General features: G+C 42.0%; 1 protein-coding gene across 5 annotated transcripts in view; it reads right to left on the reverse strand.

The window, feature by feature from the left end:
- PARD3B (par-3 family cell polarity regulator beta) overlaps positions 1-25914 on the reverse strand; it is a 2083049-nt gene that overhangs the window by 1535062 nt on the left and 522073 nt on the right. For all 5 annotated transcript variants that reach the window (XM_073646400.1, XM_073646398.1, XM_073646401.1 and 2 more), the window contains 4 exons: positions 21483-21569; positions 9104-9229; positions 8395-8750; positions 7732-7871 (listed from right to left, as the gene is read on the reverse strand). In XM_073646400.1, coding sequence (XP_073502501.1) covers positions 7732-7871; positions 8395-8750; positions 9104-9229; positions 21483-21569 — 709 coding nt within the window. The remainder of the gene's footprint in view (positions 1-7731; positions 7872-8394; positions 8751-9103; positions 9230-21482; positions 21570-25914) is intronic.

The raw sequence follows: 25914 nt of genomic DNA on the forward strand, positions 1-25914 counted from the left end.
ATGTCAGACATCCAGGTCCACTCCTGAGGTCTTATGTGCGGAGTCTGACCTGAATATCGATGGCCTTGTTGCAGCTGGTACTCCACAACTGCTCTCTTCTGCTCACAAATCCTTTGCAACATGTGGAGGGTAGATTTCCAACGTGTGGGGACATCACACACCAGTCGGTGTGCCGGAAGCTGCCAACACTGCTGCAACACAGCAAGGGCGGCAGAAGCTGTAGCCGACTTCCGAAAATGAGCTGACAGGCGGCGTACTTTCACGAGCAGATCTGGCAACTCGGGGTACGATTTAAGAAACCACTTAACCACGAGGTTAAGCACATGAGCCAGGCATGGTACGTGTGTGATCTCGCCTCGCCTCAGAGCCGCCACCAGGTTACGGCCATTGTCACACACGACCATGCCTGGATGCAGGTTCAGCGGTCTCAGCCACAGATCTGCCTGCTCTTTCACAGCTGTCCACAACTCACAAGCAGTGTGAGGTTTATCACCTAAGCTTATGAGTTTCAGCACAGCCTGTTGCCGCTTGGCTGAGGCAGTACTGCAGTGCTTCCAGCTTGTAACTGATGTGGTTATATCTGAGATGGAGGCTGAACATGAGGAGGATGAAGCGCAGGAGCTGTACACTGTGGGGGCAACTCTGACTGACATAGGGCCCGCAATCCTCGGTGTGGGGAGGATGTGTTCCGATCCAAGGTCCGACTGGGTCCCGGCTTCCACTATGTTTACCCAGTGTGCCGTCAGGGAGATGTGAACAAGTGCTTGTGGCCAGGGACGGTACGTGTCCGTTGTCAGGTGGACTCTCCCAGTAACTGCGTTGTTGAGGGCACGGCAGATGTTTTGGGACACATGCTTGTGTAGTACGGGGATGGCACACCGGGCAAAATAGTGTCAGCTGGGGACCGAGTACCGAGGGACGGCCACCGCCATAAGGTTGGGGAAGGTTTCCGTCTCCACCAGCCTAAAAGGCAGCATTTCCAACGCAAGCAGTCGTGAAATGTGCGTATTTAGGACTGTCGCCTGTGGGGTGTTGGCTGCGAATTTGCGCTTTCGTTCAAAGCTCTGGAATATGGACAATTGAACGCTGCGGTGGGACGTGGACGTTGATGCTGTTTCTTGAGAAACTGCCATAACAAGTCTAGACTGAGAAGAGGGGGCATCTTTTCATGCAGTATGGACAGGGGATTGCCTTGCACGCACAACAGGGGGTTCTATTGCACGCACAACAGCGGAAGAAGCAGTGGTGACACCCGCTGACACTGGCCGTGGACCCTGGGGTTCGCCCCACAAAGTCGGGTGCTTCGCTGCCATGTGCCTGATCATGCTGGTGGTGGTCAGCTGGTAGTTTTGTCACCCCTGATGCTGGCATGGCAGGTGGTACAAATTGCCTTTTGTGGGTTATCAGCAGAGTCTTTAAAAAAATTCCAGACTCTGGAAGACCTACCGGTTGTACTGGCAACGTCCCTCGTGTTGGTGTTACGGAGAACTGTTGCCTGCCTTCTGTGTGCGGCCACCACACTGCTTCTTCCTGCCTGTTGGGGTACTCTGCCTCCCTCCCCCTGTGTGCTGCTGGCCGCACTCTGCGTGTCCTCCTGCCACATTTGGTCAGTTACTAGATCATCCACCACCTCCTTCTCTTCCACTTGCGCACCACGATCCTCCTCCTCACTTCCTGGCAATTGGGTCTCGTCATCGTCCACCTCTTCTGACAAATTGCCAGCGTTGACTTCCTGTGGCCGTGGCTGTTCAAATATTTGGGTATCGCTACATGGGATCTCCTCTTCCACCACTTCAAGCGGAGCAGGCGAGGGGCACAAATATGGAAATGGACCAGTGAACAGCTCTTCAGAGTGTCCAAGTGTGGGATCAGTTGCTGTCTGACGACACTCGGCATGGTAGGAGGAAGGAGCATCAGGGTGAGGAGGAGTATGCGATCGAGAATCACGGCTACTAAAACTTGACCGTGTGGAAGTTAGACCGGAGGTGGTGGTGCCCAGGTAACTGGAAGTATTATCTGCTATCCAATTAATAACCTGTTCACACTGATCAGTTCACAATACTGGTGTTGCAGTGTGCTTCCCTAGTTATTCGGTCAAGAAGTGGGAGCGAGAAGATGTGGCTGTTGGTTGTGGCACATTTTCACCTTGGCCATGGCCCCGTCCTCTACACGCACCATCACCAGAACGTCCAGCTTCACGTCCCTTGCCACGCGCCTTGCCCATTGTAAATGCGGTAAAAATAGCTTACACTCGCACTATCAATGGAAAAAAGGTAATAAAAAGGAGATTAGAACCGTGAAAGAGGAAAACCACAGTTCTATTTCTCTGGCCTACACCAGACTCTTTTAAACAGATATATTGGTGTCTGAACAGTCATGGAGACACTATTACAGTTTTTTTTACGGCAAAAAATGACAAAAGCAGGGTAATACAGAGATTTGACCCGTGGAACTGCAAAACCACAGTTCTATTTCTCTGCCCTACACCAGACTCTTTTAAACGGATATATTGGTGTCTGAACAGTCACAGACACACTCAATTTTTTTTTTTTTTGGGTGGGGTGGGGGGGAATACTGAAAGGTTAATAAGACGCTTATTTGCACAGTCTGACTGAGGGGAAAAAAAATTACAGGATTTAGATGAAAAAAAAAAAGGATTTTTCCTGGCCCCTGAGACCGGGGGATAAGTCTAGCAATTTGACCAACAGGAGCACACAGGACTGTAATGCAGCGTTTGCTGGTATAACCACTGCGTCTCCTATACAGCCTGCCTGCCTGATATCTGGGGTGGATATTAGTCCTGAGAAGGACTGTTTGTTTGATTTGGCAGGCTTTAGAGACCCTACACTACCTATTTCGCACTATCTCTCTCTCCCTAACTCACATCTGAAGAGTCGCTGATATGCTGAAACAGCAGAAACCCCCACAAGTCACCCCATTTTGTAAACTACACCTCTCAAGGAATTCATCTAGGGAAGTAGTGAGTCTTTTTTAATTTTTAAATTTATACCATTGGACAGTGAAGAAAACATAATTATATTTTTACCACAAAAAAAATGGTTTAGCCTCAGATTTTGCATTTTCACACAGGGCAATGGGTAAAAATTGTGCCGAAATGTGTCACACAATTTCTTCTAAACGTGGCAATACCCTATATGTGGCTGTACAATATTGCTTAGCCATAAGGCGAGACCCGGGAGGGACAAAGCGCTTTTTGACTCTTAGAGAACAAATTATTGCAGAATAGTTTGCGGACTCCATATACACAACCCCTACGTGCTAGAAGAGCAGAATACCCCCTCAAGTGACCCCATTTTGGAAATTACACCCCTTTGGGAATTTACCTACAGGTGTAGTGACAATTTTGACTCCAAGGCTCTTTTCCAGAAACAAGCAGCAGTGGATGTTGCTGAGTGAAGTGACCAGTACGCTGAAGTGACCAGTACGTTGTGCCCAGCTCATGCTCGTGGAAAGATGCACCTGTAAAGTAGGCGGGCTCTCATCGCTACAGTAACGACAAACATGTGGACCCTAAATGTAGTTTAGGCACATTGTGGGGCTCAGAAGGGAGGCAGGCATTTGGATTTGGGAGCACAACATTTTCTGAATTTAATTTGGGGGGCAAGGGCCATTTCGCTTTTCCAAAGCCTTTGTGCTACCAGTAACTTAGAAGTCCCTTAAATTCAACAGATGACGGACCTGAGTGGGGACTTGCATTTTTTGAGGACTGAGTTGAAGATTTATTGGGAACATTTTACATAACATTTATCTGGCACTCTAGGCTGAGTACTTACATCGGGGTTTCATTCTAAATCTCCAAGTGATGTAATTCAGATGTAACCCCCCTGGGATCCATTCACTATAATGAGGCAGGAGAGTTACTCTGGACTCCGTCTGGCCTCTGTTAAATGCTGTCCTTTATTTCAGAAGTGCACAAAACTGTGGCCAACCGCACTTTTATGCACGCCTAAAAAAACTCACACCGTGGGATCATAGGCCAAACGGCATCCACAGTGCCTCCAGCTTCCTCATTACAGAGATACTTCCCTGGGGTTCCTTCTGAATCACGTATTTCAGAGATTTACAAGGAAACCCCGATGTAAGCGCTCAGCACAGAGCGCAGGTCAAGTGTGAGACATAATAAACAAATCAGCAGCAGGTGAAGAATTGGTTTTATTTATTTTTTACGCCGTTCCTCGTGCGGTATAAGTGATTAGACGGCTTTATTCTTCGGGTTGGTGTGATTACAGCGATGCCAGATTAATATTGGGTTTTTATGATTGACAGCTGTCAAACACTAAAAAACGCTTTTTTTTGCAAAATCTAGTTTTTGCATTGCCATATTTTGAGAGCTATAATTTTTTCCATATTTCGGCATGTTTTCTTTGCAGGACAGGTTGACGTTTTTATTGGTACCATTTTTGGGTACGTGATATTTTTTGATCGCTTTCTATTCCATTTTTTGGGAGGTAAAATGAACAAAAACCAGCAATTCAGGATTTGTTATTTGAGGTTTCTTTATGCCGCTCTGGGTGTAGTAATAGTGATAAGGCGTTATTTTTTGGGTCGGTAATGTTTACAGCGATATTACACTTATATAGTTTTTTTATGTTTTGGCACTTTTACACAATAAAACTATTTTATAGAAAAAAATATTTTTTTTTGCATCGCTTAATTCTGAGAGCTATAACTTTTATATTTTTCGGCTAATGGAGCTGTATGGCGGCTTTTTTTTTTGCGGGGCAAGATAACGTTTTCAGAGGTACAATTTTTATTTCCATTTGGCTTTTTGATCGCATTTTATTCCACTTTTTGTTTGGCGATATGATGAAAAAGCATAGTTTTTTCCTCTGTTTTTTATTTTATTTCTTTACGGTGTGCACAGAAGGGGTTAATTAGTGTGACAGTTTTATAGATTGGGTTGTTCCGGAGGCAATACCAAATATGTGTACTTTTTTTTTTTTTGCATAAATATACGGATTTATTGGTTCAATATTTATTTATTTATTTTGTGATTATTTTTTTTTTTAACAGTTTGAAAATATTTTTAGACTTTTTTTTAAGATTTTTACTTAGTCCCTGTATGGGACTTCAATTTTTATTTTTATGATCACTGGTCTCATGCAATGCAATAGACATATATCGCATTGCACGGGAGCTCAGCTGACAGTTTTACACGGTCAGATCTCCTGCTAGATCTCCTGCAAATTGCAGTCCGCAGCCACCCCAGAAAATGGCGCGTTTATAGAAGCGCCATCTTCTGGCGCTGTACCCTACTCATCCAGAGCCCTGGTGCGGTGGCTCACTAGGTAATAAAGGGGTTAGGGCCAGCTTGGTATTATCAGCTGGCCCTAAGCCCGAAAATTCATGGGGTCACGCCAATATTAGACATGACGCCATGAATTTCTAGTGAAGTATTTAAAAAAACACAACACCCAGAAAAAAGTCCTTTAATTGAAATAAACACACAATTTTTTAATGCTCTAAATTAAACCATACTTATCATCACGCCCATTCCAGCTGAAGCCAATGTCTTCTGCAATAAAAGTAAAATAATAAAGCAACCTCATCCTTACCTTTCCATGGTTCCCAGGACGGCTCCAGCTCTGCTACATTCACATGACAGGCTGGGCCGCAGCAGAAAGCTGCCATCCAGCTTGCCATGCCGCAGACACTGAGAAGCGCAGGCATGCTTGCGCTCCTCAGTGTCTGGCTGTGACGGCATAAAGATGAGCCGAGGTCATGTCCAATGAACTCAGCTCACCTCATGCATGTCACTGACAGCGTGGGAAAATTCTCCTGCGCTTGCAGTGAGCGTGAGAGAATTCTCCTGCTGAAACGCTTAGCGCAGGAGAATTCTCCCACGCTGTCAGTGACGTGCATGAGGTGAGCTGAGTTCATTGGAAATGACCTTGGCTCATCTTTATGCCATCACAGCCAGACACTGCAGAGCGCAAGCATGCCTGCGCTTCTCAGTGTCTGCGGCATGGCAAGCTGGATGGCAGCTTTCGGCTGCGATCCAGCCTGTCATGTGAATGTAGCAGAGCTGAAGCTGTCCTGGGAACCATGGAAAGGTAAGGATGAGGTTGCTTTATTATTTTATTTTTATTGCAGGAGATCGTTGGCTTCAGCTGGAATGGGCGTGATGGCAAGTATGGTTTAATTTAGAACAATAAAGAATTGTGTGTTTATTTCAATTAAAGGACTTTATTCTGGGTGTTTGTGTTTTTTTTAAACTTTGACTATGGGGTTAGTAATGGGGGTGTCTTATAGATGCCTCCCCATTACTAATCTGGGCTTGATGTCAGCTGGCATTATAAGCTGACATCAACCCCAGCCCTATTACCCCACTGCCACCGCTACAGGGCAGTGGGAAGAGCGAGGCTAAGTGCCAGAATTGGCGCATCCTATGGATGCGCCATTTCTGGGGCGGCTGACGGCTGGTGTTTCTAGCCTGGGAGGGGGCCAATATTCATGGCACCCTTCCTGGGCTATTAATATCAGCCCCCAGCTGTCTGCCTAGCCTTTGCTAGCTATTAAATTAGGGGGGACCCCACATCATTTCTTTGGGGGGTCCCCCATTTTAACAGCTAGTAAAGGCTAGGTATTCAGCTGGGGGCTGATATTAGTAGCCTGGGAAGCTCCGTGGGTATTACCCTCTTCCCAGGCTTCAAACATCTGCCCCAGCCGTCTGCTTAACCTCCGCTAGAGACTAAAATTACGGGGAACCCCACGCCAATTTTTTTTTTAATAAATCCTTTATTTTAACACTAAATGACAAGTACAGTAATCAACACTATCACTGTACTTATATATGTAACTGACATGTTTCTATGTATCTAATCTATGTGTGATGCTCTATTCTTTCTATTCTAAATTGTCGGGTACCGATGCTGAATTGCCGGCCGGCTTTTTTAAAGAGACTGTGCATGAAAACACTATTATTTTTTTTAATAAATCCTTTAACACTAAATGACAAGTACAGTAAGCAACACTGTCACTGTACTTCTTATATATGTGACTGACATGTTTCTATCTATCTAATCTATGTGTGATGCTCTATTCATTCTGTTCTAAATTGTCGGGTACCGGTGTATGCCGCTGATGAATTGCCGGCTTTTCATGTAATACATTCTACATTATTCTTAGTTGTTTTCCTTCATGTAGAATTAACCTACAAGGAAAGAAAGGGTTTATTTTCATTCCGATATTTGTGTCCCATTGACTTACATTGGTTTCCGGTATCGGAATCGGCGATATCCGATATTTTTTGGGTATCGGTCCGATCCAATCCGATCCGATATTTCCCGATATCGAAAGGTATCGCTCAACACTAGTGATAGCTTTTAAAGCTAACCAACCCGAATGGTTGGTAATAATGAAATTTCTGTTTTGTGTAAGAAAATTGATTTTGATGAAATGGATACTGAAAGAATGTCCAACAGGGGAAAGCTTAGTGATGCAAACGAGATCTTACAATATAAAAAACCTTTACATTTTAAGAAGTTTACTTTATCATTTGCAATCCAAAGTGCATCTTGCCTTATCTAAGATAGTTTGTTCTGATCAAAAAAAATTCCTCTTACCATGAGTCAGTATAAACCACATATGTTAAATAAATTACGCATGAATCCTGGAATGAGGAGACTTAAATGAGAATTTTGAATGTTCTTGGCCTCTGAATTCATGTAGTTTTCCAGAGAAGGAGAATAGAACAGACAGGCAACATACCTCAATTATCTGGTCTCCAGACTGGAGACGTCCATCCTTTATGGCCGCTCCTTTGGGAAGAATGTTCTTTACAAAAATAGGACCAGGTAAATGTACAGTAGAGTCTCTTGTGACAACTGTAAATCCAAGTCCATCTGGTCCTGGAATGGATATTAACAACAGAAAAACATGAGAGACGTACAAAACAGTTACTTAATACAATTAGAAAATGTTTTGTAAGACATAGGGCCCGATTCATCAAAGCTTTTAAGCCACTATTCTGGCTTAAAAAGCTTTGGAAAGTCACACAATTTTGGAGCAACTCAAGGCTAGTATAAAATTTTGTGACTTTTGGCGTTCTACACCATTTTTGCCCAGCTCCAACAGAGTGGGCAGAGCTAAGGCGGAACAGGGGCATGGCAACTGCCACTCATTAAAGTCATAACGAGCGACGACATTCACTACACCACAAATCTTACTCCAGAAGGGACTGGAGTTGGATTTGTGCAAGGCGCATGCCACTCGTCTAGCACTCCTGATTCAAGAGGAGGTATATGCTTCTTCATGAATCAGCAACGTCTCACTTCAGCACACCTCCTCAATAAAAGCAGTGTAAACAATGCCGGTCTTGATGAATTGGGCCCTTAAAGTGCAATCCATAAAAGAGTAAGCTATAGATGTTACCTTTTTTCAGATCAATTCTTATTCTTTTATTATATCTCTTGCTCCCAAATCCCAGCGGTGACAAAGATGGAGGGGAGTATGCACCATGACTTGTCAAATCTGAGACTAGTGAAGGATGTAATGGCTGGGCAGATTCTAAGCCATTACTTCGCTCAATCATCTTTGTATTCAACTTCCCATGAATAGGTGGAGGAGGTGGCTTTATATTAGGAATCTCATCATCCTCATCATCGTGATTCTCCAACTCCGGCAGAGAAGAAATGGTGGCTTTCTCATATAGTTCACGGTTAGGAGATGGGACCACCTCCACTAAGACACTGGGATGCTTCATTGCTTTACGGAAAATATCTTGTGCCCTACAAACAAGATATAAATGAAACAAAAAACTATATGAAGAGCACTTAATATGTAAGAATACCTACATTTATTAGCAAAATAAATGTGCCAACAAATGATTTTTTCATTCTGTATAAGGAATAAAAGTGTTCCATATAGAGAATATTTCTAATAAAATACTACTAGACAGACGATAAGGATTTTAACATAACATTAGTACAGAGTTGTTGTCCGACAACTCTCCTAACATGATTTTGTTACAATCTTGATTTGTTGTGCTCTTTGTACTTTTGTAAACCTTTTATGTCATCATTTTCTGTTCTTTCATGTGGATCCCCACAATGTACATATAGAAATGGCACACTGTACTTACTGAGTAAATGATTTATCCATAAGTTCAACTGCGTTAATTTTTACAATGCATTCATTTTCTTGGAAAAGGCCATCTCGTTTAGTTCTACTGTTCTCTTCTATCCCACGTATAAACAGGCCCAGAGCCCTAAGAAAGTGAAGTCAGAAAAAAGGTTCGTTTACACAAGCAGAAAACGATGAATGATGCGATTGTATCACACGACTAGCAGACAATGGCAGACAAGTGATTACACAGGATGAGAATCATGAAAGAAATGCTTGAAAAGTGATTGTTACATGGTGAGATCAAACATTATGCCCTGTGTTCACACAAGATAATGTGGTGTATTTGTGTTCAATGTTCCAATAACATAAGCAATCCTAATTTCGAATACATTTCGAAGTATTGTACAAACATTTCGGTTGATACTGTACAAAAAATACTGCATTTAATTGAATTACGAATTTGTACTTGTTCCCATGCTCCAGCTGCTACTGAACTATCGCCCTGGATCACGGTCAGCCCTACTTAGGACTTGTATTTGAAACTCCTCTTTTTTGTCAGTCAAATCATTGAAAAAGTGAACGATCTCCATTTGCATTACACAATTTTCAACAACTGAACAAGAATCTTGGTGGTTTACTAGCAACATAGAAAAGACAGATTTCTACGATTTTATTTATACATTTATTTTAGTCTTCCCATAAATAGATCAGAGTAAGATTCATGTACAAGCAAAGTTAGGGTGTGTCCAAGATACGTAATAGCAGTGCTTTGGAAGCAGCTCACCTGCGTTGCGTCCAAACCGCTGCGTCGTACAGTAGAAGCACAGTGGATGGATATATAGAAATCACATGGCCACTGTGCTTCTATTTGATGCTCCATAAACTCACCCGTGACGCGGCTTCATGAGCCGCAGCATGTCAGTTCCTCTTGCGGAGACGCTAGTCTCTCCAACAGAAATTTCCACAATAGAATGTATAGGGTGCGGTAACTCTGCATGTGTTCAATCAACACATGCGGATTTACCGGCATAATCGAACGCAGTGAAAATATGCTGCATCCAAAGCGCTGCTATAGCCTGATCGTGGGCACATAGCCTTACAGTATGTGTATTAGTACTGCGATATGATGACGGCATAGTAAAGTCTTTGGCTGTTGCTCTTGTAAAAATTCTCAGCACTTGTCAGAAAGAAATGTACAAACCAATTAATAGAACTTCATTCTATACCACTCACACACCGGGTACAATTTCATACTCTGCCAATTAAACAGTAAGTGTTTGGAGTGTGGGAAGAAACCAGATAACATGGAGAAAACCCAAACAAAATAAGGAGAAAAACTCCATGTAGATGTCCTTGTTCAGTTTTAAAGGGAATCTGTCAGCAGGTTTTTGTTATATTATCTGAGAACAGCATAACATAGGGCAAAAAAGCTCGATTCCAGGGATGTGTCACTTGCTGGACTGCTTTATGTTGTTTTTATACAATACCTTTTTTGTCTGATGTACATGTAGCAGAGATAAGACTTTTGGGCTGTGTATGACCCCGCCCCCACCACTGTTTGGTAGCTACTTGTGTACACTTTGAATTGTCTGCAAGCTGCCAATCAGTTGTGGGGCGGGGTTTCACAGATTAGCCTGACTGGACTTTATGTGAGATGTAGTCCTGTAGTGATCATATACTGCTGATAAAACACTAATTGTATTGAAACTACAACACACAGCCCAATAAGTGATACATACCTGGAATCAGACTCTCATGCCCCATATTTTGTTCTCTCTGATTAAATAGCAAAAATCTGCTGACAGATTCCCTTTAAATTCAGGACCCTCCCAGTGGAAGGCAAGCAGTGCTTACCACTATAAATATGATTTGAGCTGAAAAGGTAATTATCATCAACAGCCTTGGTAAAGTTGGATATATCTTGTTTGGCAAAGATCAGACAGACTTATCAATGCTTAAAGTGAACCTGTCAGAAACTTCTACATGCCCAAATCATTTATAAATCTGTGTAGCCTTTTAAACGACAAGCAAGTTGATCCCTTTATGACACCAAAGACACCATCAGCAGCGAGAAATCACGTTTTGAAGTTCTGTATGTACGTCCCTGCCTAACGTCACTCTCTTCTGGTTGATTGACAGGTTGTTGACTTAGAAACGTGGCAGGAAATATAGCATGAGACTGAAGAGCTGTTAGTGCATCATCATGCCCCAATGCACTTGCACAGACATACAGTACAGACCAAAAGTTAAGACACACCTTCTCATTTAAAGAGTTTTCTGTATTTTCATGACTATGAAAATTGTACATTCACACTGAAGGCATCAAAACTATGAATTAACACATGTGGAATTATATACTTAACAAAAAAGTGTGAAACAACTGAAAATATGTCTTATATTCTAGGTTCTTCAAAGTAGCCACCTTTTGCTTTGATGACTGCTTTGCACACTCTTGGCATTCTCTTGATGAGCTTCAAGAGGTAGTCACCGGAAATGGTTTTCACTTCACAGGTGTGCCCTGTCAGGTTTAATCAGTGGGATTTCTTGCCTTATAAATGGGGTTGGGACCATCAGTTGTGTTGTGCAGAAGTCTGGTGGATACACAGCTGATAGTCCTACTGAATAGACTGTTAGAATTTGTATTATGGCAAGAAAAAAGCAGCTAAGTAAAGAAAAACGAGTGGCCATCATTACTTAAGAATTGAAGGTCAGTCAGTCTGAAAAATTGGGAATACTTTGAAAATGTCCCCAAGTGCAGTTGCAAAAACCATCAAGCGCTACAAAGAAACTGGCTCACATGAGGACCGCCCCAGGAAAGGAAGACCAAGAGTCACCTCTGCTTCTGAGGATAAATTTATCCGAGTCACCAGCCTCAGAAATCACAGGTTAACAGCAGCTCAGATTAGAGACCAGGTCAATGCCACACAGAGTTCTAGCAGCAGACACATCTCTTCAACTGTTAATAGGAGACTTTGTGCAGCAGGCCTTCATGGTAAAATAGCTGCTAGGAAATCATTGCTAAGGACAGGCAACAAGCAGAAGAGACTTGTTTGAACACAAGGAATGGACATTAGACCAGTGGAAATCTGTGCTTTGGTCTGATGAGTCCAAATTTGAGATCTTCGGTTCCAACCACAGTGTCTTTGTGCGACGCAGAAAAGGTGAACGGATGGACTCTACATGCCTGGTTCCCACCGTGAAGCATGGAGGAGGAGGTGTGATGGTGTGGGGGTGCTTTGCTGGTGACACTGTTGGGGATTTATTCAAAATTGAAGGCATACTGAACTAGCATGGCTACCACAGCATCTTGCAGCGGCATGCTATTCCATCCGGTTTGGGTTTAGTTGGACCATCATTTATTTTTCAACAGGACAATGACCCCAAACACACTTCCAGGCTGTGTAAGGGCTATTTGACCAAGAAGGAGAGTGATGGCGTGCTACGCCAGATGACCTGGCCTCCACAGTCACCAGACCTGAACCCAATCGAGATGGTTTGGGGTGAGCTGGACCGCAGAGTGAAGGCAAAAGGGCCAACAAGTGCTAAGCATCTCTGGGAATTCCTTCAAGATTGTTGGAAGACCATTTCCGGTGACTACCTCTTGAAGCTCATCAAAAGAATGCCAAGAGTGTGCAAAGCAGTCATCAAAGCAAAAGGTGGCTACTTTGAAGAACCTAGAATATAAGACATATTTTCAGTTGTTTCACACTTTTTTGTTAAGTATATAATTCCACATGTGTTAATTCATAGTTTTGATGCCTTCAGTGTGAATGTACAATTTTCATAGTCATGAAAATACAGAAAAATCTTAAAATGAGAAGGTGTGTCCAAACTTTTGGTCTGTACTGTACAGAACTAGCAATTTCTGACCAATAATAACCCAGATGTGCTCAATGGGAACAAAGTCTAGAGGCACTGCATGCTACGGTAGCACATTTGGGCCATGAAGGCTACTCATAGTAGTATAAGCAACATGCCGCCTGGTGTTATTGTGCTGAAAAACAGCTCCTGGGACACTTTCGAAAAATGGGCATATAACAGGCTCAACGACCATATCAATGTGATGCCAACCCCCACCATAATCTAGTGAGTAGGACCAGTTTGAAGTTTCCTTTGAGAAGATCTCTCTATGGTATTGCCCACTTGGTCTACAGACCAATCTGTGGCTATTCGTGCATCCTAGACAAAAGTTGGACTCATTATTGAAGAGGATAGACCTCTATTGCAGCCTCCATTCCAGCTCTGCACAATAGTAGTGGTGGCGTGAGGTCAATGGAAAACATGTAGTTGGATATCTAGCTCATTGCCCAGTGTTGTGTAAACACCTTATGATGATTTGTGTAGACACTGTTAGGCTTGGTATGTGACATACAATTTCAGATGCTGTACAGAATGGATCAGTCATAGAACCAGTGGCAGTGTTCTCTCTTCAAAGTTTCCAAGGAACAGTTTTTCAGTACAACAAGGCCAGACCACATGCCACTGTGAACAGCCTGCATGACCTAAACATACTACCATGGCCTGCAACATCTCCGGACTTGTTTCCCATCGAAAATGACGTGCCCAGGGGATGGGGATGACTACTCGGCGCCCGGGCCTTGCTGTTAGTTTTGGGGGATGTCACGGTGGCCGGCTCCCGGACCCGTACCCTGGGGTCACTCTTAAAAGCAAGGAATGGTGCACAATAGTAGTGGTGGCGTGAGGTCAATGGAAAACATGTAGTTGGATATCTAGCTCATTGCCCAGTGTTGTGTAAACACCTTATGATGATTTGTGTAGACACTGTTAGGCTTGGTATGTGACATACAATTTCAGATGCTGAACAGAATGGATCAATTATAGAACCAGTGGCAGTGTTCTCTCTCTAAAGTGCCCTAGGAGTAGTTTTTCAGTACAACATGGTCAGGCCACACGCCACTCATACTACTGTGAACAGCCTGCTTGATCTAAATGTACTACCATGGCCTGCAATATCTCTGGACTTGTCTCTCATCGAGTACATCTGGGATGTCATTGGTCGACAATTGAAAAAGGAGCTGCCAGCAGCGGATCTTGATGATTTACTCAAGCGGATTCAGCGTGGCAGATCATTCCTCAGAGAACCATTAATAACCTCAATGATAGAAGCCAAGACTTGTAAATTTGATACTAAAAAAACAAGAGGTTCTGAAAATGTTGTTCACATTTTTTCATCATTTGCATATCATTAACATGCCTATCTATCCTGTGATTTCCATAACTCGACAACTTTTCTTTCTTGGTGTTGCAATTTCAATGTTGAGGAGTGTGTTATAAAACATAAGAATGAGATTTCCTTTTGCTTTAGTTGGTCATAGAAGATAGAAAAGGAAATGTTTCTAGTAAAAATGTTACTGCCAGGGGAGCGTGCAGACGACTTCCACCATTATAATTTCATGTTCTTCGGAGGTTACTTTACCACTGACTACACTGAACAACTGTCATTTCTACAGACACATGGGTGCAGCCCTCTACATTCATTTGAAGGTATAAGCATATGTATGGATCAGTGGGTTGGAGAGACAATATTAAGTAAATTACAGATGACGGTCCTCTCTTTGACACAAATAACTTTACAGTACGTCACATGGATGAGAAACAGTTCCACACGGAGTCTTCCTGCGAAAGGTTAATTACCAGTGGAAAACACAGGTTAAACTGCATTTCAGGGCAAGTAAAAATGTTTTGACTACACAATGCCTACAGTGGCACTTAATATATAAAATGGTAAAGAGAGAAAATCCATTAGATGCTAGTAATGCATTATGGGTACTCGGTATAAGTAGATGATTAGTCTAATTTACAATAATTTGGTATTTCATCACAGGACACAGCACTATTATTCCTACACTTTCTTCTAGAGGAGACACATATGAAGTATAGGAAGGTAAGTAACACTTAAAATACTCAGCAGAGACACATGAGGATTCCAGGAAAGAGGACAAGTAAGGCAGATATGGATCAGTCGCATGCACTGGGCAAACCAAGCAAACACTAGATTAATGCACAACTTGAGAACTGAAGAGGAAAACAATGAGCTGATGGAAGATAAAATGTATGAAGACAGCTTGGAAGGAAATTTTGTTTATGAACACTGGAGACATTTTTAAGTGGTTCAGGCAAAGGATAAATCTTTTTTGGCAGTAGGAAACTTATCACAAGTAATCCAGATAAAGACACGAGACAACCAGAACAAAAATTCTCAGTATATTAATCGAACGGTCAACAACTACTACGCTAGAAGTCCATATGATAGCAAATATGGCACTAGGTGAACCACGTGTGAGGACTAACAGGAGGATCAACAGCAGGTCTGCACCAACATCCACACGACTCGGCATGGACGTGTACAGATTTCCTTGCAAATTGTTGGTTGGAAATGTTGTGAAACTATCCTCGGCAATTCCAACTTGTGTGAATCTAGGTTTATTAGTAGAGGGATTTTTCAGGAATAGCATGGCTGCTTTCTTCCTAAAACAGCGCCACACCTATCCACAATTTCACAAGGTCAATGGAGCTGAGCGCCAACACCAGACAAAACCCATGGACGGTTCTGGTGCTGTTTATGCAGGAAAGAAGACATCTTTTTTATTTTGCACAATGCCCTTAACATCCCCATTATTTGATGCTTAGGAGTGGGGTACAGCTCTCAAAAGTCAACAGAAATAAGTAAGGACGGAGCACACTGCACACATTTATATTTAGGTTATTTTGGTTTACTTTTGAGAGATGTACCTTTTTGTCTGTCACCCACCATTCTTGTTTATGTGTTTTTATATATTCATATACTCTTCTAATGGTATCTGATAAAAGTGTATACAATTTATCGTGATGCTTTGTATCCTGCACATTCTTTGTCTTCGGTTCTTGTTCAGATGAGAGGGTTTTTTTTCACCGACTGAATTTGCTTGTGAAAATAATTTCAGCACGCACTAGTCTCTTTCGCATGTTGAATGAGAGTAGCCTATTCAAGTATTATTAGTGAGCAAAAAATCAGATCCCATGTGGAACAACTGTATAGCATCCGATTTTTACAGAAACATAGCAATTCTTTAGCATAGGAAACTGCATTTATTTTCATTGCCCAGTGTTGTGAAAACACCTTATGATGATTTGTGTAGACACTGTTAGGCTTGGTATATGACACACAATTTCAGATGCTGTACAGAATGGATCAGTCATAGAACCAGTGGCAGTGTTCTCTCTTCAAAGTTTCCAAGGAACAGTTTTTCAGTACAACAAGGCCAGACCACATGCCACTGTGAACAGCCTGCATGACCTAAACATACTACCATGGCCTGCAACATCTCCGGACTTGTTTCCCATCGAAAATGACGTGCCCAGGGGATGGGGATGACTACTCGGCGCCCGGGCCTTGCTGTTAGTTTTGGGGGATGTCACGGTGGCCGGCTCCCGGACCCGTACCCTGGGGTCACTCTTAAAAGCAAGGAATGGTGGGGGAAAGGTATATGGGATAGGAAAAGTTTGTGACGCCACCGATGGTGTCTGGTGAGACTCACCAGCGCTGCTACAGTCCTATGAGGCCGGTGGTCTGGCAGCTTAATTGTTGCGGCTCCCCACAGGTGGAGCGGGGCCTCAGGGCAGCGTAGGAAAAGGGATGCAGGACAGAGGGGACCCAGCCGGGTCAGGAGAAGAATAGGCACACACACAGCAGTTCACTTCATTACCTTTACTGGTGGTGTTTCAGGCACGATCCAGGGCACTGTAGGGTGAAGGGTGCATTTCAGGACTCTCCACAGTGAGCGGTTGTGGGACCTCCTGTGTCTTGGCTTTTCCTGTTAAGTTTATGACCTGCCTGGAGCTAGGCCTAACTTGATCTCTGTGTTGCACCTGCTGACCTGGTGGTAGGGCCTTCTGTTGGAGTTCACACTCCCCAGTCTCTTGAGCCTCAGTGACTCCTGACCCTGGTATTACAGTCAGCTTTTGGTATTCCTGGGACATGTAGTTCACCAGGGGTTCCGGTTGTTTCTGCTGGTCCTAGAGATCCCTGCAGACACGGACCCGGTGTCCGGTAAATGGTCTTTCGGTGGGCTGGCTAAGCTCCTCTGCCCCCTATGTAGCTCGCTTACTCCACTTGCCTTCGGCCGCGCTCGGGGCCCTCACTAGGTTTCACACTGGCAGTAGGCCTCGCTACTCTCCACCGCTCTTATGGCATCGGCACGCCTTAGGCTCACTAACCTGAGCTCAATGAGTCTGGACTGTGCTCCACTGCAGGATGGCTTCTGCAGGAGCTCCTCTCAACAGGCTTCATTCTACAGACTGGATTCTCACAGACTGGAACTAGCTCTGTCCCCTGAGGAAACTGTTCTCCAGACTGCTGACAGACTTCAAACTTCAGACCAGACTGAACTGCCTAGCTCCACCTTCCCTTTTTATATCACTAACGGGCTCCCTCTGGTGGTCTGAGGTGGAAGGTGGAGGTGTGTGAATGCTATGAGGGCCTCTTGTGGAGGAATCCGTCCATGCACCCCTCTAGGATCTGTGGCACTAATGCGCAGCAGGGCGCCACAAAAACAACTGGGACATCATTGGTCGACAAATGGTTGAGGAGGTAAGAGTGGCTGGAACCCTAGGAGGCAGCGATCATGCTATTATAGAATTTTGGATAACTAGAGGAGGAAGACATGTGAAGACTCAAACTTCAAGGTTAGATTTCAGAAAGGCAGATTTTAAGTGACTCAGAAAGAGAATAGGAGGGATCCAATGGCTGGATGTCCTTAAGGACAAAAATGTCCAGGAAGGATGGGAAATTTTTAAAAATGAGATTCTAAAAGCACAATCGTTAACAATCCCGGAAAGTAGGAAGAATGGGAAGCATTTAAGGAAACCAGGATGGGTGAACACAGAACTTAAACACATGCTAAAAAGAAAGAAAGAAATGTTTATCAAATGGAAAGAGGGAGGCATATCTAAAGAAGATTATAATGCAGTCTGCAGAACCTGCAGGGCACGTATCAGGTTAGCTAAAGCTGACTATGAATTAAGGCTTGCAAGAGATGTCAAAAGCAATAAAAAAGGATTTGGGGGGTATGTCAAAAGTAAAAGAAAAGTCAAAGATGCTATAGGATTTTTCCAGGATGAAAATGGTGAAATGGTAAGAAAGGATGTTGAGAAGGCCGAACTTTTTAATTCCTATTTTGCATCTGTTTTCTCTCAGAAAGAAAATGTAACATCAACTGATCTTCACTGTCCTATTAAAGGAATAGAAGGATCCAAGTTATCTGTAAACATTAAGATTGTGAGGGAATATTTAGCTAACATAAATGAGTTCAAGTCTCCAGGTCCAGATGAATTACATCCCAGAGTACTGAAGGAGATCGTAGAAGAAATTTTAGAACCACTCTCCATAATCTTTGAAAAATCTTGGAGAACAGGAGAAGTCCCAGAAGACTGGAGAAGAGCAAATGTTGTTCCTATCTTCAAAAAGGGGAAGAAGGTGGACCCAGGGAACTATAGGCCGGTGAGTCTGACTTCTATACCAGGAAAGATCTTTGAACAAATTATTAAACAACATGTATGTAAGTACCTGGATAAGAATGAAGTGATTAACCAGAGTCAGCATGGGTTTGTAACTAACAAGTCATGTCAGACTAACAATTTCCTTCTATGACAGAATCACTGACTGGGTGGATCAGGGAAATGCTGTAGATATAGTATACCTTGACTTCAGCAAAGCATTTGACAAAGTATCTCACACCATCCTTATTGAAAAAATTGCCAAGTATGGAATGGACAAGGCAACTGTTAGGTGGATTCATGACTGGCTTAGTGATCGGACTCAAAAAGTGGTCGTAAATGGCTTCACATCCAGTTGGATGAATGTCTCAAGTGGGGTACCACAGGGCTCTGTCCTGGGACCTGTATTGTTCAACATCTTTATCAATGATTTAGATGAAGGAATTGAGGGTAAACTGATTAAATTTGCTGATGACACAAAGCTAGGAGGGATAGCTAATACTAGAGAAGAGAGAGAGAGGATTCAAAAAGACCTAAATAAACTGGAGCAGTGGGCAGTAACTAACAGAATGGTTTTTAACAGGGAAAAATGCAAAGTACTACATCTGGGCAATAAAAATGAAAAAAGCATATATAAAATGGGAGGAATAGAGCTAAGCAACAGTACATGTGAAAAAGACTTAGGTATACTAATAGATCATAGACTGAACATGAGTCAACAGTGTGATGCAGCAGCAAAAAAGGCAAATACAATTCTGGGATGTATTAACAGAAGCATACAGTCTAGATCACGTGAAGTCATTATTGCACTTTACTCCTCTTTGGTCAGACCTCATCTGGAATATTGCGTCCAGTTTTGGGCACCACATTTTAAAAAAGACATCGACAAACTGGAGCAAGTTCAGAGAAGAGCGACCAGAATGGTGACTGGTCTGCAAACCATGTCCTATGAGGAACGGTTACAGGATTTGGGAATGTTTAGCTTGCAAAAAAGAAGACTGAGAGGAGACTTAATAGCTGTCTAGAAATATCTCAAGGGCTGTCACATTGTAGAAGGATCATCTTTATTCTCATTTGCACAAGGAAAGACTAGAAGCAATGTGATGAAACTGAATGGGAGGAGACACAGATTAGATATTAGGAAAAACTTTTTGACAGTTAGGGTGATCAATGAGTGGAACAGGCTGCCATGAGAGGTGGTGAGTTCCCCTTCAATGGACGTCTTCAAACAGAGGCTGGACAGGCATCTGTCTGAGATGATTTAGTGAATCCTGCTTTGAGCAGGGGGTTGGACCAGATGACCCAGGAGGTCCCCTCCAACTCTACCATTCTATGATTCTATGAATTGCAAATGAAGCTGCCAGCAGTGGATCTTGATGAATTACTCAAGCGCACTCAGTGTGGCAAGATCATTCCTCAGAGAACCATTAATAACCTCAATGATAGAAGCCAAGGCTTGTAAATTTGATACTAAAAAAAACAAGAGGTTCTGAAAAGGTTTACATTTTTTCATAATTTGCATAATATATAGCAATTCTTTAGCATAGGAAACTGTATTTGGTCTTATAAATGTTAAAAATTGCTAATGTATAATGGATTGTATGCAGATGACAATATGTAAGAAAATTATCTCGAGTTTTCTGGTTGAAAAACAAATGATTTCTCTATGCGCATGTGTTAGTCTATGGGTGAGATCAGACAACGGGGATTTGATGAGAATTTGAAGTGCAAGTTCTGCACCATTTTCAGAAGTTTATAGTAATGTACATGAGAGTGGGGTCATTTCATGTCACGAAAATAGAGTGTGTGTCAAGAAAGTCTAAATCAAGTTTTCTAGGATATAAATGATAGCTTCCTGTCTACACATGGAAAAACTGAGTAGAAAAAAGGGCACCATTGAGCCTAACGCTGCCCTTATGGATCATTATATATTTGTTGTATCCTAATGGGGTCAATTTATGGATTTGACAGAGTTCTGATGTTTTTTGTTCTTCGGATGATTTGGATTGTTCATGTGCTTTCGCGGCTTCCTTTACATTTGGCTCCATATGTTATTCCTATTGAGAGTAGAGTACAGGAATTCATCTTATTGGGGTGGCTTTCTTTGGATGTGTGTGTGCATGTATTGCACTTTTAGGTCTTTTTATAATGCCATGAATGTGTTTAATTTCTTGCATCATGCTAGAATAACAAAAATTGTGCCACATTCAAGTGTGCAAATTGTGTATAGTGCCTATTCTTTCAAGTCATTAGTATGTGGAGGTCTTGATGCACCTTTGACTTTTTTTGCCTTTATATAATGGTGTCCTCCATATTTCTTTGATTTACTACTGTATATTAAGGTAGATATAGCAGGAGAGCACAGAGATGTTAAGGTGGAAATCATTCTACGGTCCCGCAAGGTCTGTTTCTGAGGGGCCTAAAATCCACGTGTATATTATATATTGATTATCCAGTGGATTAAAAAGCAGGTCCTGCCATATACATGAGCAGCTGCATATGAAAGAATCAAATCCATGCAAACATTCACATGCATGGTACCTTACATTAGGAGAGGATCTGAAATTAATTTGCAGCTAATACCCTAATGGGCATATAGCCTAAAAAGTCATACATAGCCAGCATCGGTTTATGGCAGAGCTACAAAATGGTTATTAGGTAAATGTGTTACACATTATATACAGTATGTAAAATATTAATATGGTTATATCACGGAAGAGATCAATAATACAGGAATAGATTGCCTTTGTTGAATGCCTACTGTCTCTGCAATAGGAAAAAGTACTTTTCTGTTATGTAACATTAATATTTATGAGGTCCATATAGGTAAAAGTGTTGTTCATTAGGAAGTGAGTGCTTACTCAGGGATATCAAACTCAGGACATTGACTAAAAACTTACCGTCCACTATATGAAGAATAGAAAGGCACAACGTGAATGCCCAGTGGTCCATCATCCCCTGAAATTTCAACTTTTTTTGTCAACCCACTGTAAAAGAAAAAGGAAAAACATTGGTTTTCATAAGGTAAGAGCTGCTGAAAATTACTATTATAAAATGTGAATGGCATTTAGTACATTTTTGAGGCTAATGGTATTACTTGACAGTTCATTGCAGCAAAACTAATAGATCTCATTGAGCAAAGGGATTGAAATGAAAATTTCTATATAATGGAGAAGCTGGCATGCTTGACCAACTTTTGATCACCATTCGCGCACACATTTGATGGAGGGTTTCATTATTCACCCCTTCACTTCTGGAAAGGCCAGCAACCTTTTGCTGCAGAAAGAGGTCATGTCAATTTACTGGTGTGTTCAGAAGCTGCTATTAACGTCACTTAATTTGAGGCCTTAATACAGCCTCTTACCTACCCATGTGGCAGAATAAGCCTGCTCAGTCACACAAATGCTGCATTGTGTGATCAGAATGACAATTATTTTCTGCAGCTATCTACAGGTATTCCTTTTAATATATCTAACTCTATGTTCGTGTAGAACTATAAAATCACCTAGGCCATAGTAAGTTGGATTATGTGCACGTCGTCTTTTTCAGGAGAATTGGGTCCAAAATCTACATAGAAAAGGACCACAAAGGCACCCAATAACACAATGCACAGCAATGTCAAAATGATGTTGCTGTGCACATGTTGCGTCTTATGTCATTCCTTTTAACCACGTCAGGGTTTAAAATAAATGTCATGCTCATCCTTCCGTACATCTTGTGGCAGTTTTCACCCTATACTATTACATATAGAGAGCGGGTGGTTTTATAACAGATGTCACCTGCTCTCTAAACTTAACAGTATAGGGTGAAGGCCGCACCAAAATGCACGATAAGGCCACCGGCCAAGCCGCCTGAGAAAAATAACGACTGGTGTCTACCTGAAGCGGCTTCTCCTAGGAAAACTTGGCAGCTGTGCCGGCATCATAATGGCGCAGTACGCACATAGCCATATTACAGAAAGCATGAAATAAGGAATACTTTTTAAAGGTACAGTAAGGTTAAGAGGACATTTACACTGGGCGATATTCACCCAAATGATCAATTGTACAATTTTTTGCTCCCAATAATTCAGCAAGTCAAATGATATAAAGAAGAAAGATAATTTTTCGGTCAACATAAAAGATAATCATTGGTTCAGAAAATCTCATAGTATTAAATGTGCTGCCAAAAATAATGTAAACTGCATGGATTGGGAGGAAAACTCATGATTGGAAGTAAACAAGCATAGATGAACTTCCAGTATCGCCAGTAAACATTCCTTGCAGGCAATTTATTTGCCCATTTAAAAAGAAATAAATAAAAACATTCTTGAAAGCACAGGCTTAACAACAGAAAGGGCCACTTGTTAGTTTAACCAAAGACGTGTTGATATCTCATCAAATAGTAAGTGAGAAATGTCATGGTGCCAGTGCCACCTGTGTGGATCCACATATAACATCATACATAACGTAAACCTTGCCAGACAACAAGCCTTTGAACACACACAGCTCATAAAAGAAAAAAAAATATTCCCAGAGACTTTTATAATATTTTATTTAATTCTAAGACTTTTTAGGGGTTTTTTACATTATTTTTTTTGTTTGTTGGATTCTCCTACAGTTGAACACAAGAAAATAGTCCACTTTTAATTCATATTTCAGATTTCATTTTGGGATACACCATTAAGTTTTAACTTTTAAAAGCTATCTGTCACCAGGTTTCTGCTTCGCTATCTAACACGCTGTTATAATAACAAAAGATCAGCTCTACGTATAGAATCATTTCCTTGTGCAGTCGATGGCTGTAATACTTTACGCTTTGCACAAAGACCAGCCAGTCCTAGTGATCACACAGCTGCACAGTATGGAGGGATCACCGCCTTTTCGCTGACTCTTCTGATAGCTGATATTTAGAATTTATTGTTGCAAAGGGCAGGAGTCAGTCATTGTGTCATTGAAGGTCAGTCCAATAAGGCTGGGGGATTTAAAAAACATATAACTTGTATGCTCTCCTGGTTTACAGAAATATGTCAGAATTTCTTTGTCAAAGGTTTCCATGCCATAGAGGTACAAATATTGGAAAGCTTCATTTTCCAACAGAGGTCAAATGATATTTTGTAATTATATATGGTACTAGTTGTATATAGTTCCAGTACTCTATACAGTCAAGTGAGAAACAGTGCTATGTCAAAAAGTATTGCAAAATACATATAAGCCCCAATTCATCAAGACCGCCGATTTTCTCATCTTGATTTTTTTGTTGGAGTCAGTCACTCTTGATTCATTAAGAGATGCACACACAATTTTACTCCAGTCCCTAAGGAATGCTACAGGTAGTCCTGAATTAGATCAGTCGTGGCGTCACGCCTCTGTCGCGCCCCCTTCCTGCCCCAGCTATGCCCATTTTGGCAGAGCTGGAAAAAGCTGCCATGAAAACGGTAAAAAAAATGCTAAATCTTTGAGAATTATGAATTGCACAATTATTTTTAAACTTTTCAAAGCAATTCATGCCAAAATTCTGGCAAAATTGAATTGATGAATCATCCCCACAGTGTTTAGTCATATATACCCTCTACTAACATCACATACAGTCATGCATACAAAGCTGCAATAATGCTGCCACAGCCAGTGTCTGATTCATGTTGTCCTTGGTTCAGGTAGCATGAATCACGTCAGGTTTGGTTTAAATGGTACATTGCAGTTTTTACACTGAGCACAATATTTTGAATCATTGTATCATACGCTCTTTTGAAAATTTCTTTCTATTTGTTAAAATTAGTGATGTGTGCTGTTTGTATTTTAATATTGAAAATTACCAGAATGTTTTAAGGACCACTTCAATCTGAAATCTTGTGACTACAACTTCTGAGTGACCAGAAGTCAGAGGTAACGATCACAAGATATCAGGGAAAGTCTAAGGCTATGCGCGCACAATCAGGATTTGAAGCAGAAATTTCCTGTGCGTTTCCGCATCTCCTTGACAGGAAAAACGCATGGGGAAATTCTGTGCGTTTTTGACAAGTTTTTTGAAGAGTTTTTGTACATCAATGAATGCTTTTTGGAGCTAAATAAAGTTATTTGGTGGGAAAATTGCTTAAACCCTTGGATTACATTCAGAACTGGGGTGAGTATATTGGTTAATTTAAATGATTAAAGAATGTGTCTGTTGTATTTCAAATAAAGTGTTTGCTTTGTGTCTATGTGTTTATTTAACTCTTTACTTTAATTAGGATTGATCACAAAAAGGTCTGATTGACACCTTGTCATAACCAAACAAAAGCGCTAGTTGTCAGCTAGTCCCATTCACCCAATCTTCATTAGCATTTCTATTCACGTAATTTATGCAGCTGCTGTGAGCTGCTATTTTTAGCCTAGGAAGGTGCCATTTGCAAACATGGTCTCTGGCTATAATTAACAGCTCACAGCTGGTTCGTTAGCCACTATGTCCCCCCGATCAGCACTCAGCAGCTCTTTGGACACAGCATATTTTTGTTGCATCCAAAACGCGGTGTTCTAATGCCGCACTATTGATTTCGGTACATGTGAATCCACCGCATATAATGACACTTCAATCGGTCAAAATATGCAGTGAAGACTAGCATGTCTGCTACAGAAATTGACAGGCTGCAGGTGAATTTGGGTACATGGCCACGATCAGGAGCCGCTGCGGGTTTGAAGCTGCATGTTTATACAGCGTCAAACCCGCAGCATCCAGATGTTCCAGCATAGTGGATGGGATCTGTAGAAATCCCATGTCCACTATGCGTGCATCAGAGGCTGCGGATCACCCGTGGACACTGACATGCGGTGCGTCTTTCAGAACCGAAGCATGTCAAATTCTCTTGCAGAGTCGCTAGTCTTCGCAACAGAAATTTGACCACTAGAATGTACAGAATGCGGTAAATCCGCATGGTTCAGTGAACACATGCAGCTTTACCTGCGTTCAATAGAATGCAACGTTTTGGGCGCAGCAAAAATATGTGTCCAAAGTGCTGCTACGTCCGGATCATGGGCAAAGAACCTAAAATAAAAAAAAATGGCATGGCTCCAGCGTAATTTTTATAAACAGCAGAAGGAAAGCCAACCGCTGGGGGCTGATATTAGTAGCCACGGAAGGGGCCATTAGCCAAAAATGTTCCCTGGCTATTACTATCAGCCCACAGCTGTTTGTTTAGCCTTTACTGGCTAGATTACAATGGGACCCCAGAAAAAAAATCGACGTGGGGTCCCCCTATAAAATCTAACCAGTAAATGCTAAACAGACAGCTGCGGGTTAATATTAATAGCCAGGGAAGGGGCCATGAATACTAGCCCCCTCCGCGGCTATTAATATTACTCCTCAGCAGTTCCAGAA

The sequence above is a fragment of the Phyllobates terribilis genome, unplaced genomic scaffold (genome assembly GCF_046119375.1).
Source record: "Phyllobates terribilis strain yellow unplaced genomic scaffold, ASM4611937v1 Scaffold_9__5_contigs__length_417890890, whole genome shotgun sequence".
Classification (NCBI taxonomy): Eukaryota; Metazoa; Chordata; class Amphibia; order Anura; family Dendrobatidae; genus Phyllobates; species Phyllobates terribilis.